This window comes from Bos indicus x Bos taurus, chromosome 12 (assembly GCF_003369695.1).
Source record: "Bos indicus x Bos taurus breed Angus x Brahman F1 hybrid chromosome 12, Bos_hybrid_MaternalHap_v2.0, whole genome shotgun sequence".
In the NCBI taxonomy this organism is placed as follows: domain Eukaryota; kingdom Metazoa; phylum Chordata; class Mammalia; order Artiodactyla; family Bovidae; genus Bos; species Bos indicus x Bos taurus.
Window position 1 is genome coordinate 69,606,942 of NC_040087.1, and position 15,445 is coordinate 69,622,386.

At 38.0% G+C, this 15,445-nt stretch overlaps 1 protein-coding gene across 2 annotated transcripts in view; it reads left to right on the forward strand.

Annotated features, from left to right (window-relative positions):
* The window catches only part of LOC113902482 (multidrug resistance-associated protein 4-like), a 298,821-nt gene that overhangs the window by 200,503 nt on the left and 82,873 nt on the right, over positions 1-15,445 (forward strand). For both annotated transcript variants that reach the window (XM_027557816.1, XM_027557814.1), the window contains exon 20: positions 13,221-13,300. In XM_027557816.1, the coding sequence (XP_027413617.1) occupies positions 13,221-13,300 (80 nt within the window). The remainder of the gene's footprint in view (positions 1-13,220; positions 13,301-15,445) is intronic.

Sequence of the window (15,445 nt, forward strand, 5' to 3'; positions counted from 1 at the left end):
TGATGTTGGTCTCAGGTTTCACTCCCATTGGAGAATCTCTGCAGTATAATTATTTTCCAGTTTGTAGGTTGCCCACCTACGGGCATATGGGATTTGATTATAGCATGACTCTGTCTCTCCTCCCATCTTGATGTGGTTGCTTCTTTGTCTTTAGTTTATAGAAGATATTTTCTGGTAAGTTCTGGCCTTTTTCATTGATGGTTGTTATTCAGATAGTTGTGATTTTGGTGTGCTCTTGAAATGAGGTTGGGTGAACATCTTTCTACTCCACCATTTTGGCTGATCTTTCTGCTCAGTTTGGATGTATTGAGCTTAAGATGTTCTGTAGGGTACCCACATGCCCAAGCAAGAGATTAGGAGTGGAGATATGATTTGGGATGCATAAGCAAATAGGAAATCATAATAATAAAAGTGAGTGAAGTTTAGAAAGAGCACCAGGAAAAGGAGAAATGGTCAATGGAACTATCCTTATAAAGAAATGGGGCAGTAAGGGATATTGCAGGAAGTTGTGCTACATAAGTAGGTTTTCCTTGCCTACTCTGTGCAGAGTGGAAATTCCAGGATGGCTTGACATTAGCACCTGCCTCATAATGAAACATTATTGTATCACCCTGAGCAAGGTTGGATCTTGTCTCTTGTATCACTGGAAGCTTGATTTACAAAGAGATTTGAACATTTATGTTAGCTGAAGAAAATTTTCTTCAAAGGCCATCGCTATGTGAACATCCAGATATATGTAAGGGGCTCTGTTTGAGGCGGATGGGTAGTAAGGGAGTCATACAGATGGTGTGTCCAGAACTGGGCAAACTTGGCTGTTACTACCTCTTTTGCATCGTTCTCTGAGACACCTCTGTTGCATCTCATATGCTTCACAGGACAAACTTTGGAATTTACTATCTCTGATGACTTTTCATGCCCCTTAATTCTCTAAAATCTCATAAGGATAATATGAAAAACACCTTGCATGTATGTGTTCCTTTACAATTTAGGAGGGAACTGCCTAAGCATGATGTTTTATCCTGTGAATGTTATCATCTCACTTTTAAAGATAAGGGATTTGCCTCTCAAAGGAGATTGGATGAGTTGCCTGAATGCCTCTTGCTCCTGTGCATTAGAAGAGGCCCAGAACCTCGTATTTTTCCACTGATGGTTTCCTAATTCCTGTTCTATTATGTTGGTGCAAAAATAATAGTGAATTTTAAATCATTATAGCCAGGCTCCAGCACATCTTTAATTAATTAAAATAAGAACCGTTACAATCAACATATTTTTGACAACAAGAAATGTGTGTGTGTTTTTTTTTTTTATTCTTGTAGCAAAAAAAAAAAAAAAAAAAAAAATCTGTGCTTTGGAATTCGATGAATTCTTGGAAAGTACTTTCTGCATCCTGCTGGTTGTGGAAGCATTTTCCCTGCAAAAAGTTGTTGAGATGCTTTAAAGAAGTGGTAGTTGGTTGGTGAGAGGTCAAATGAATAAGGTGGATAAAGCAAAACTTTGTAGATAGGGAACAAGATGACAAGGAGTAGGTGGACATAGAGTACATGTCTCTCTATGGATATATCAGGAATACACCTTCAGACACCAGTGCTTGCAGAACACCAGCTGAGAGTAGATAGGAGTACCTGACCACTGGAAAAGAATATATAAAACACATAAAACTAGATAGGATGAAGGAACTAGGGGGGAAAAACAGGAACTCTCTAAGTGCCTGAATGGGCAGAGATATGGAGAAAGACTAGCAAAAGAGGCCTTCTGATTGCCAGCTACCAGAGGCTCAAAAAAGACTCTGATAGGGCCATAACTCCTGCAGTGGAAGCAGTCCGTGTCACTTCACATTTGGTGCTGTCAGGGTCCCCATGACCCAAGCACCTGTGCCACCTTCATGCTCAACCCTCACTGGGACAGAGCTGCCACAGGCAAAAAAACTCTTGTATCCATGCATGGGGGGTCACTTAAGCCATGCTGGATTCTTTGCAACCCTGTGGACTGTGGCCTGCCAGGCTTCCCTGTCAGGGGGGTTCTCCAGGCAAGAATACTAGAGTGGATTGCCATACCCTTCTAGAGCACTATATTTTCTGCTGCCCTAGCTGCCAAATGTACCTGGTGCTGCCAGAGCCCCTGCAAACCCAAGCAGCTGCAACACTTCCACATGGAGCCTTCACTGGGGCAGACCCAAGTCCTCCAGGGCAGCCTCAGGAGCAAACCCCAGTGGACAACGCATATGCAGAGGTGGAAATAAAATCACAATTGAAACCCGGGGGCAGTGTGGCTAAAGAAGAAGACCAAAAACCTTCCCACCAAAGCTGCTATACAAGCAGCAGATTAAATCCATATGATCAACTAGACAGACTCTTTGTCTATGGAATATATAAAAGGATATTGAGAGCTCCCACTAAAGAAAACACACTAGTTCTGATAGCTATGGACATTGGAGGCAAGAACACACAGGAGGAGGACCAGATTAGAGTCTGAGCTGCCCCCACAGCAGGTCCAGAGGCCAGCACAGTGTTGGAGGGCATCCTAGGAAAGTGAGGTGGACTGTGGCTCCCAGAGAGGGAAAGGATGCTGACAGCAGAGACTCAAGAAAAACATTTGTTATTCTTATATATTGATTTGTTCTGTAGTTTCTTTTGGATTTTTTTCTTTTTCTTTTTTTCCTTTCCCCCCCCCCTGTTGATTTTATTAGCACTATGAAATCTAATTAAGCTTTTGAGGTTTCCTTTTTATTTTTCTTCAATCACACTTTTTATTGCTGTTACAAATGACTGCTTCTGTGTTGGCTTTTTGCAGTTACCTGGAGTTTTCCATTTTTTTCCTCTTTTTCAATTTTTCAATTTTTAAAATCTATCATCATTTTTCTACATTTATTCCTTTGTTTGATTTCCTACTCTTATTTACCCCTTGAAGTTAATCTTTAATATATATAAATAATCTTTATAGACCTCTATTTAACTTTGCATTTCTATTTTTTCTTTCCTTTCTTTTTGTCACCATATTTGCTAGTTTTGTTTTCATTGCTTTATTCCCCTGTTGACACCTTGCTTTAGTTTTGTTTTCCAGTTTGTGCTTTAGTTAGTTTTGTTCTTAACTGGTGGATATCATTTTTGGTTTCATTTGTTCACTGGTCAGTCTATTGCACTTTATGATTGTTAGTCTGTTTTGATTTTGCTTATGGGTGTATATATTCCATTATTTTAATTATTATTTGCTGGATTTTGAAACTGCCATTTGTCTAGGGTTCATCTTTGGTTTTTTATTTTTGGGTATTTGTTTTAATCCCATTTAATGCCATACCAAACCACCTATGGAATCTCCATCCTGGCCAGAGATGAAGCCCTGAGCCTTTGGAGTGGGAGCACTGACTCCAAGAACCTAGACTACCAGAGAACTAACCCTAGGAAGTATTCAATAGTGAGATCTCCCACAAAGGCAACCACTTGTATACAAGACCTGGCATCACACAAATGACAGTAGCACCCTGTGCAGGACGCCTGTTCCAAACAACAAACAAAACAAAAATACAAACCCAATCATCAGCAGACAGGATTAACACGTCACTCAGCCATGCCCACTGGAGGAAAAAACAAACAAACAAACAAACAAAAAAACAAACCCAGCACAAATCTCACCCTACACAAGGCTTACACAAACCACTGGGCCAGCCTTACAAGGGAAGAAACCAAAAGAAAGAAAGAATTCAACCTTGAAGCCTAGGAAAAGGAGACCTCAAACATAGTAAGTTAAAAAAAAAAAAATGAAAAAGCAGAGAAATACTGCACAAATGAAGGAACAAACTAGTAACACACAAGTCCAAATAAAATGAAGAGGAAATAGGCAAATTACCTGAAAATGAATTCAAAATAATGGTAGAAAAGATGATCAAAAACCTTGAAAATAAAATGGAGAAAATGCAAGAATCAATTAACAAAGACCTAGAAGAATTAAAGAATAAGCATACAGAGACAAACAGCACATTAATGAATTTAAAAATACTCTATAAGGAATCAATAGCAGAATATTTGAAACAGAAGAACAGATCAGTGAGCTGGAAGATAAAATGGTAGAAATAACTTCTGAAAAGCAGAATAAAGTAAAAAGAATGAAAAGAACTGAGGATGTCTCAGAGACCTATGGGACAATATTGAATGTACCAACATTTGAATTATAGGGGTCCCAGGAGAATAAGAGAAAAAGAAAAGTTTTTGAGAAGATTATAGTTGAAAATTTCCCCAATATGGAAAGAAAATATTCAGTCAAGTCCTAGAGGTGCAAAGAGTCCCATACAGGAGAAACCCAATGAGAAATACACCAAGACACATACTAATCAAACTAACAAAGTTTAAACACAAAGAAAGAATATTAAAAGCAGCAAGGGAAAAGCACTAAGTCACATACAAGGGAAACTGCATATGCTTAACAGCTGATCTTTCAGCAGAAACTCTGCAGGCCATAAGGGAATGGCAGGATATACTTAAAGTACTGAAAGGGAGAAATCTACAACCAAGATTACTCTACCTGGCAAGGATCTCATTTAAAATTGATGGAGAAACCAAAAGCTTTTCAAACAAACAAAAGTTGAGAGAGTTTAGTATCACCAAACTAGCTTTACAAAAAATATTAAAGGGACGTATATAATCAGGAAATACAAGAGAAGAAAAAGATCTACAAAAACAACCCCCAAGCAATTAAGAAAATGGCAGTAGGAACATATATATCAATAATTACTTTAAATGTATTAAATGCTTCAACCAAAGACACAGCCTGGCTGAATGGATACAAAATCAAGGCCCATATATATGCTGTCTACAAGAAACCCACTTCAGATCTAAAGACATATATAGACTGAAGGTTAGAGGATGGAAAATTATATTCCATGCAAATAGGAAGCAAAAGAAAACTGGAGTGGTGATCCTCATATCAGGCAAAGTAGACCTTAAAATAGAGAATGTTACAATAAATAAGGAAGGATACTACATAATGATCAAGGGACCAATCCAAGAGGAAGACATAACAATTTTAAATATCTATGCACCCAGAAACACCTCAATACATAAGACAAATACTAACAGACATAAAAGGAGAAATGACAGTAACATAATAATAGTAGGAGACTTTCACACCCCACACCAGTGGACAGATCATCAAAACAGAAAATTAATAAGGAAACACAAGTCTTAAATCATACATTAGATGAGATGGATCTCATTGATACCTTCAGGACATTCCATCCAAATGCAGAAGAATACATCTTCTTCTCAAGTTCACATGGAACATTCTTCAGGATAGACCACATCTTGGATCAAAAATCAAACCAGAGGGATGGTACAGGGAGGGAGGACGGAGAAGGGTTCAGGATGGGGAACACATGTATACCTGTGGCAGATTCATGTTGATATATGGCAAAACCAATACAATATTGAAAAGTTAAAAAATAAAATAAAATAAAATGCAAAAAAAAATAAATAAAAAGCAAGATTCAATGAAAAAAAAAAAAATCAAACCCCAGTAAATTTAAGAAAATTGAAATTGTATCAAGCATCTTTTCTGACCACAATGCTGTGAGACTATATATCAATTACAAGAAAAAAACTGTAAAAAATACAAAGACATGGAGATTAAACATTTCTAAATAATGAACAGGTTACTGAAGAAATCAAAAGGGCAGTCAAAAAATTCCTAGAAACCAATGACAATGAAAATGCAACAACTCAAAACCTATGGGATGCAGCAAAAGCAGTTCTAAGAGGACAGTATATAGCAATACAATCCTACCTCAAGAAACAAGAAAAACATAAAATAGACAACCTAACTTTACACCTAAAACAACTGGAAAAGGAAGAACAAAAAACCCCCAAAATTAGCAGAAGGAAATAAATCATATCAGAGCAGAAATAAATGAAAAAGAAATGAAAGAAACAATAGTAAAGATTAATAAAACTAAAAGCTAGTTCTTTGAGAAGACAAACAAAATTGACAAACCTTTAGCCAGACTCATCAATAAAAAAGAGAGAAGAATAAAATCAACAAAATTAGAAATGAAAAGGGAGAGGTTACAACAGACAATGCAGAAATACAAAGGATTATAAGAGACTATTATGAACAACTATATGGCTATAAAATGGATAATCTGGAAGAAATGAACAGATTCTTAGAAAAGTTCAATCTTCCAAGACTGAACCAGGAAGAAATAGAAATTATGAACAGCCCAATTATAAGCACTGAAATTGAAGCTGTGATCAAACATCTCCCAAGAAACAAAATCCCAGGACCAGATGGCTTCACAGGAGAATTCTATCAAACATTCAGAGAACAGCTAATGCCTATCCTTCTAAAACTCTTTCAAAAAATTGCAGAGGGAGGAACACTTCCAAACTCATTCTATGAGGCCACCATCACCCTGATACCAAAACCAGACAAATATAACACAAAAGAAAACTACAGGCCAATATCACTGATGAACAGAGATACAAAAATCCTCAACAAAATTCTAACAAACAGAATTTAACAATGCATTAAAAAGCTCATACACCATGATCAAGTTGGGTTTATTCCAGGGATACAAGTATTCTTCAATATACACAAATCAATTAGTGTGATACACCATATTAACACATTGAAAAATAAAATCCATATGATAATCTCAAGAGATGCAGAAAAAGCCTTTGACAGAATTCAGCACGCATGTATGATTAAAACTCTTCAAAAGATAGGCATGGAAAGAACCTATCTCAACATAGTAAAAGCCATATATGATAAGTCCACAGCCTACACTATTCTCAATGGTGAAAAACTGCAAGCATTCCACCTAAGATCAGGATCAAGACAAGGGTGTCCACTCTAACCACTACTATTCAACATAGTTTTGGAAGTCCTAGCTATAGCAAGGAGAAGAAAAATAAGTAAAAAGAATCCAGATCAGCAAAGCAGAAGTAAAGTTCTCACTGTTTGCATTTGACATGATACTATATATAGAAAACCCCAAAGATAGTATCAGAAAATTACTAGAGCTAATCAGTGAATTTAGCAAAGTTAAAGGAAACAAAAATCAATACACAGAAATCACTTGCATTTCTATATGCTAACAATGAAAAATCAGAAAGAAATTAAGCAATCAATCCCATTCTCTATTGGAACAAAAAGAATAAAATATCTAGGAATAAACCTACCTAAGGAGACAAAAGACCTGTACATGGAAAATTATAAGACATTGATGAAAGAAATCAAAGATGACATAAACATATGCAGAGATATTGCATGTTCGTGGGTAGGAAGAATCAATATTGTGAATGACTATATTACCAAACACAATCTACAGATTCAATGTGATCCCTATCAAATTGCCAATGATATTTTTCACAGAACTAGAACAGAAAATCTCACAATTCATCTGGAAACACAGAAGTCCCCAAATAGCCAAAGCAGTCTTGAGAAAGAAGAATGGAGCTGGAGGTATCTACCTTCCTGACTTCAGATTATACTACAAAGCTACAGTCATCAAGACAGTATGGTACTGGCACACGCAAAACCAGAAATATAGACCAATGGAACAAGATGGAAAGCCCAGAAATAAACCCATGCACATATGGGTGCCTTTTTTTGATAAAGGAGGCAAGAATATCCAATGGGGCAGACTGTCTCTTCAATAAGTGGTGCTGGAAAAACTGGACAGCTACATGTAAAAGAATAAAATTAAAACACTTCCTAACATCATACACAAAGATAAATTCAAAAGGGATTAAAGACCTAAATGTAAGACCAGAAACTATAAAACTGTTAGAGGGAAACATAGGCAGAACACTTGATGACATAAATCAAAGCAAGATCCTCCGTGACCACCTCCTAGAGTAATGGAAATAAAAACAAAAGCAAAAAAATGGGACCTAATTAAACTTAAAAGCTTTTGCACAGCAAAGGAAACTAGAAGCAAGATGAAAAGACAACCCTCAGAATGGGAGAAAATAGTAGCAAATGAAACAACTGACAGAGGATTAATTTTCAAAATATACAAGCAGATCATACAACTCAATACCAGAAAAACAAACAACCCAATCAAAAAATGGGGAAAAGACCTAAACAGACATTTCTCCAAAGAAGACATGTAAATGGCTAACAAACACATGAAAAGATGCTCAGTATCACTTACTATTAGAGAAATGCAAGTCAAAACCACAATGAGGTATCACCTCACACTGGTCAGAATGGCCATCATCAAAAAGTCACAAACAATAAATGCTGGAGAGGGTGTGGAGAAAAGGGAACCCTCTTGCACTGTTTGTGGGAATGTAAATTGGTACAGCCACTGTGGAAGACGCTATGAAGATGCCTTAAAAAACTAGGATTAAAACCACCATATGACCCAGCAAACCCACTCCTAGGCATATACCCTGAGGAAACCAAAATTGAAAAAGACATATGTATCCCAATGTTCGTTGCAGCACTATTTACAATAGCTAGAACATGGATGAAACCTTAGATGTCCATTGACAGATGAATGGATAAAGAAGTTGTGATACATATACATGATGGAATATTACTCAGCCATAAAAAGGAATGCATTTGAGTCAATTCTAATGAGGTGGATGAATATAGAGCCTATTATACAGAGTGAAGTAAGTCAGAAAGAGAAAGATAAGTATCATATACTAACACATATATATGGACTCTAGAAAACTGGCACCAAAGAATTTATTTGCAGGGGAGCAGTGGAGAAACAGACATAGAGAACAGACTTATGGACATGGGGAGAGGGGAGGAGAGGGTGAGATGTATGGAAAGAGTAACATGGAAACTTACATTACCATATGTAAAGCAGATAGCCAATGGGAATTTGCTGTATGCCTCAGGGAACTCAAACAGGGGCTCTGTATCAACCTAGAGGGATGGGTTGGGGAGGGAGAATGGGAGAGAGGTTCAAAAGGGAGGAAACATATGTATACCTACAGCTGATTCATGGTGGGGTTTGACAGAAAACAACAAAATTCTGTAAAGCAATTATTGTTCAATTAAAAATAGGCAAATTAAAAAAAAAAAAACCTTTGTAGCCCAATTCGTTCAATTTTTGAAGTGTTGGTTGTGTGATATGCTGCCCGTTGTTGTCCTAAGGAATCGGGCCCTTTCTGTTGACCAATGCTGGTTGTGGGCATTGCAGTTTTCGGTGCATCTCATTAATTTGCTGAGCATACTTCTCAGATGTGATGGTTTTGCTGGGATTCAAAGAGCTGTAATGGGTCAAATGGGCAGCAGATGACCAAACAGTGACCACGACCAGTTTTTGGTGTAACTTTGGCTTTCGGAAATGTTTTAGAGCTTCTTCTCAGTCCAGCCACTGAGCTGGTCATTGCTGGTTGTCATATACAATTGTATAAAATTTTGTCTCATGTCACAATCCAATCAAGAAATGGTTCATTGTTGTTGCATAGAATAAGAGAAGATGACACTTTAAAACAATTTTTTTGATATGTGGTCAGCTCATGAGACACCCACATATTGAACCTTTTCACCTTTCAAATGCTGAATGACTGTAGAATAGTTGGCGTTGATCTTAGTTGGTCATTGTCAACTTTTGATGGCTGGCCACTGTGCTCCTCATCTTTAAGGCTCTCATCTCCTTTGCAAAACTACTTGAACTACCATTGCACTGTACATTTATTAGCAATTCCTGGGCCAGTTGTCTTGTTGATGTTGTGAGTTGTCTCCACTGCTTTATGACCCATTTTGAACTCGAATAAGAAAATCACTCAAATTTGCTTTCTGTCTAACATTATTTCCATAGTCCAAGATACATATAAAAAAATGAGGCTTAAAAAGACACATGCTACATTACAGGTGAACCTCAAAAACCTTAGACGGAATGAAAGAAGCCAGACCCAGAGACCATGTAAAATATAACCATTGTGAATTTGGATTTTGATGAGAAGTTCAGTGACATCTTTCATGGTATTCTGCCTTATGAATGAAATAGAAAAACGTGGACCATAGCAGTTGAGAGGACCCTTATTGGTTCTCAGATACCATGGGCTTCAAGGAGGTTACCTTCTTCTCCCTCTTCCTCCACTCTTTCTACTACCTCCCTCCTCTCCTTAACACTTGATTTCCCTTCCTTCTTTCCCCCAGTCTTTCTCTTGCTGTCCCCACAACTCTTCCTTTTTATACAAGTAAAGATAGTCATTGTAGAAAAATGCCACAGAAAATTTAAATTGTGCATATATATTTCAGGCTTATTTCAGACTTGTTCAGGTTGTTTTCTGCTTCTGACTCTCCAAATATGCCACATTGTACATTTCTGATGCACTTTTTAACTCCTGGGATACATTCCTAGAAATAGAATTTCTGGGTGAGAAGGGACATACTTTTAAAGTTTTTTATATGTATTACTCAGTTGCTCCCCTAAATCTACCTGTGCCATAGATGGGATTGATGTGGATTTTCATTATACCCATATCAAAAATATGATCTGGCCTCCAGAATTTACCATGTTTGACAGCTTTGTGACTGGTTATGCAGGGTGGGGATGGTGGTGATTTTACTCCTGGGCACAAGGCGTTAACTGGGACTGGCCATCTGAGTCTGGTCAAGAGGCGGTGGCCAGGATAGGACCATGCCTTATGAGAGATCATTGAGGCACCAAGGAATAGTGGATGGAAAGGATATGATTCACTTCCTTCAAGTATTTGAAAGATTGTCATATTGAGAGAAATTAGATTCACTTTGTGTGCTTTATAAGGAGAGAATAAGCAGCAGAGTTTGGATCTTCCAGGAAGACAAGATTCAGTTTAATGTGAGAAAGCCCTAACAGAACAGTCTGAAAATGGATTGGGTCCCCCTTGTTTACTGTGAATACCCTTTCCCTCTGTATCCCTGGAGATATTCCAGTAGGGGCCATGTGTCATGTGTCATTCAGATGAAGAGTCATAGCATGTGTGTGAAGGGAGTTTATCATAAAGCTTTCACATGGAGACCTTTGAGAGAACTTTAATACTGCAAGGTCATAAACTTGGAATTAGAGCTCTAATTACAACAGTCTATCCCAAAGCCAGAGGAAATAAATACTCTGAAAACACTATCTGTTCTCTTAATGTTTCTTGGTGCAAGAAATAACTGTTAAACTTGCTGACCTCACATTTTCTGCACTCAGATCATTGGTACATAAGAGTTTAGTTTTTTGATGATATTTGATATTTTTCAGTTTTTGTAGTTGCTGTGTGGGGAGATGGTTTTTCTCATTGTTTTTGTTTTCCTTGTATTTTATGAACTTTGCCAATCCTCAGTCTCTCAGACCTTGTCAACCACATCTGGTGAAAGGTAAAGGGATGGTTTTCATGTACTGTTCATCTCTGAGTAGCCTTTTCATTAAAAAAAATTCTATCATTGCTTTAAACATTTTCTAAGCTGAATTGTATTTACTGTGTTTCCAAATTCTGCCTATGTTAGATAGTTGTATTCTTCCATTGATGGAACCATCTGCATATAAACTATATCTTTAACATTTTCTGACATATATTTTCCTTATTTTGGTATTACTGCTTTGAGAAGTTAAAAAATGTCTATGCAGGGTTTCCCTGGTGGTCTGGTGGCTAAGAATCCACTTGCCAGTGCAGGGGTCACTGGTTCAATCCCTGGTCTGGGAAGATTCCACATGCCGTGGGGCAACTAAGTCCATGTACACAACTGCTGAAGCCTGTGTGCCTAAAGCCCATGCTCAGTAACAAGAGAAGCCACCGCGACACAACTAGAGAAAGCCCATGTGCAGCAATGGAGATCCAGCACAGCCAAAAATTAAATAAATAAATAAATCTTAAAAAATAGACTATGCAGTTCACAAAATTCACTAGAATATCTGGAAAATAACCCATTTGATTGTAATGTTCCTAAAGCAGAACTGATTTAATAACCTAACTTCTTGCCCCTCAAAATGTGATCTGGGAAACTGCAGAAAGGGTGTCATGTGGCAGCTTGGTGGAAATGCAGACTCTCTGGCTCCCCCAGCACTCCTGAGTCAGAATCTGAATTTTACCAAGTGGACCCTCCTGTAGCACCTGGTGGACTTTCCCAGGGGACGTGATGCTGCAGAACCTGGGGGTCAGAATCATCATCTCACCTTGGTGGTTGAGCGCCTGGTAACTTACCTGGCATCGTGACCGGGTTCTTTCACCTGCAAGAGCCTATTTAATCCCGAGAATCACTCTCTAAAGTGGGCATTCTTGGAATATCGAAGAGTTGTCACCAGATCTGCCAAAGGCGTCACTAAAAGACAGTTTCTTCATCTGTATTTCCTAAGCCTGAGACAGGAAAATTGGAGGCCCAGCCTGTATATTGCTGGCCTGACCAAGGGTGAAAGCCTCCAGTGACCCCAGCTCTTGGTGTAGGTACACTCTGTGCTTCCAGTGAACCAGACGCCCTGTGGACAACAGCAGAGCCTCACATCCCAGCAGTGGAAACTCAGCCCCAACCGCTGCTCATTCACTGTCCAGTTGTGGGTTGATGGGAAGGCTATCTGTGACCAAGGTCAAGAAGAGCGGATAGAGGTCCCACATCTCACCTTCAGGTTGACTTCCTGAAGCTTCAATTATAAACGAAGCTGAGACAGGTAGATAAAAACATTTCCTAGGAGTTGCTATACTCAAATAGATTGTGTGTGTATATATACTTAAGGGACAAATATGTACTGCACCTTTTTTTTCTGATAAAACATGTGTAGCTTGAGGGTTGTTTGAATTAAGTCATTAAAAGCAGTAGATATTAGAAATTCTCATATTCCAATTCTGCAGCATTTAGGATACACTGTTTTAGTGGATTTTGAGAAGGTAAATAAAATCAATGATAAGAAGTACTTGGAATGAAGTCTTTGATATATGGCAAAACCAATACAATATTGTAAAATAATTAACCTCCAATTAAAATAAATAAATTTATTAAAAAATAAATAAATAAAATCCATCAACCCTTCCACAAGATTCCTTACCTTCCCCCCTGCCATTCTTTTAAAAACCAGGGGGGCCAATTTCAATCCCACCCACTGCTATTTGGTGGTATTTTGATTTCTTTTTTAGGTATTACGCTATTTTTTCCTTCTTTACCACTAACATCAGTTCATTTCATGTGATTATGAAATACATTAAAAAAAACATGTATTTAAAATATTATTTTATTTCATCATGAATTGTTTGTCTTGAAAGGCCTGTCTAGGTGAAAGAGTAATTTCTCATATCCTGTTCTTACAGGAAGAATTTTAAACCGTTTCTCCAAAGACATTGGACATATGGATGACTCGCTGCCCTCATCATTTCAAGTTTTCTTTCAGGTAATGTATCAGCCCTGTAAGAGTTCTCCACAGGGAAGAACAGAGAGCCTGTTTCTCAAGGCTTTTTCACAGGGGCTGATGGTGGGCCTTTCAGCCTGGTGATGTGTCCTATAATCTTAAATAAATACCATGTTTGTGAGAGAAAGGTGTGGCTGTGATTGAGAGGCTGAGTTAACATGAGTAACACCTGGGGCAGGAGTGTCTGCACAGTCACGTCAAGGTTGATCTGAAGCAGTGACATGCTGGGTGAGTGGTTCTCCCTCTGCCTTCCAGGTGTCTGGTGTGGATTCCCTTTACTTTAAGCATATTTCATAATAGAAACAAGCATCTCTCATGGAAAGATTGCCAAGATGAACTAAATTATGCACTGTATTACCATAAAGGACAAATATTTACTGCACCTTTTTTTCTGATAAAACATGTGTTACTTACAAAGAAAAGGTTAATAATAATAAGGTGACCAATAATACTTGAACAAAAACAATCATTGTTGTTCACTTGCTAAGTTGTGTCTGACTCTTTGTAACCCCATGGACTGCAGCACCCCAGGCTTCCTTGTCCTTCACTATCTCCTATAGTTTGCTCAAGCTCATGTTCACTGAGTTGGTGATGCCTTCCAACCTCATCCTATGTCACCCCCTTCTCCTGTCTTCAGTCTTTCCCAGCATCAGGATCTTTTCCAATGAGTTGGCTCTTTGCATTAGGTGGCCAAAGTTTTTGAGCTTCAGCTTCAGCATCAGTCCTTCCAATGAATATTAAGGGTTGATTTCCTTTAAGATTGACTGATTTGATCCCCTTGCAGTCCAAGGGACTCTCAAGAGCCTTCTCCAATGCCACAACTCAAAGGCATCAATTCTTCAGTACTCAGGCTTCTTTATGGTCCAACTCTCACATCCATACATGACTACTGGAAAAACCGTAGATTTGACTATATAGATCTTTGTTGGCAAAGTGATGTCTTTGCTTTTTAATATGCTGTCTAGCTTAGTCATAGCTTTTCTTCCAACTAAGGAGCAGGCGTCTTTTAATTTCATGGCTGCAGTCACTGTCTGCAGTGATTTTGGAGCCCAAGAAAATAAAAGTCTGTCACTGCTTCCTCTTTTCCCCCTTCTATTTGCCATGAAGTGTTAGGACTGGATGCCATGGTCGTTTTTTGAATATTTAGTTTTAAGGTATCTTTTTCACTCTCTTCTTTCACACTCATCAAGAGGCTCTTTAGTTTCTTTTCTCTTTATGCCATTAGGGTGGTATCATCTGCATATCTGAGGTTGTTGATATTTCTCCTGCAATCTTAAATCCAGCTGGTATACAGTCTTACCCTCCCTATTAATATTCAAGAATGTTAACACTAAACACCATCTCAGCACAATATCAGGCTAATGGAATTTCTTCTCTGGGTGTAGTTATCATATTCTGCAAACTAAATAATTATTCTGAATCGTGAAAAATCACCATATATTCTCAAGTGAAAGATTCATCCAAAAAATTGTTTCTATTTATTCATGTAGATTCATGACTTCTGATAGAATTCCCAACTGGTGTGCTCCAAGTGGGAAATAAGCATATCAAAATAATCATTCCCCTTATTTCCTGGAGCATCAGGACTTGGGTCACTTCTGGGTCAACATGTTTCTTGTACACACATCATTGTCTTTGTGCCATAGTGAGACAGAAGTAGAGAAGCACTGGCTATGGTTATATGGGCCATCAGATGGGCCTGAAATCCAATCACGTGAGGAGAATTGTGTGTGTAGCTAGGATTAGGCTCAATAAAATTCATGAGAATGTGGAAGAAAGAAATGAGACTGGCTTCAAGGAAGGGATCTCTGTCACACAGAGGAATCTGCTGTTTCCTTCTTTAGAGTGTTGACTTTTTGTTTGGATACTATTTTTGTCTTCTACAACTTCTGTTAACAGTTTGAGGCAGCTGGCAATAAATGTCTCATAAATGTATATGTGTAAATAAATTTAAATATAAGCTCATACATTTTATATATGTTAATATAATATGTAATATCCACTATGAAACTGAAAGTTGCTCAGTCGTGTCCATTCTTTGCAACCCCATGGACTATACAGTCCATGAAATTATCCAGGCCGAAATACTGGAGTGGGTAGCCTTTCCCTTCTCCAGAGAATCTTCCC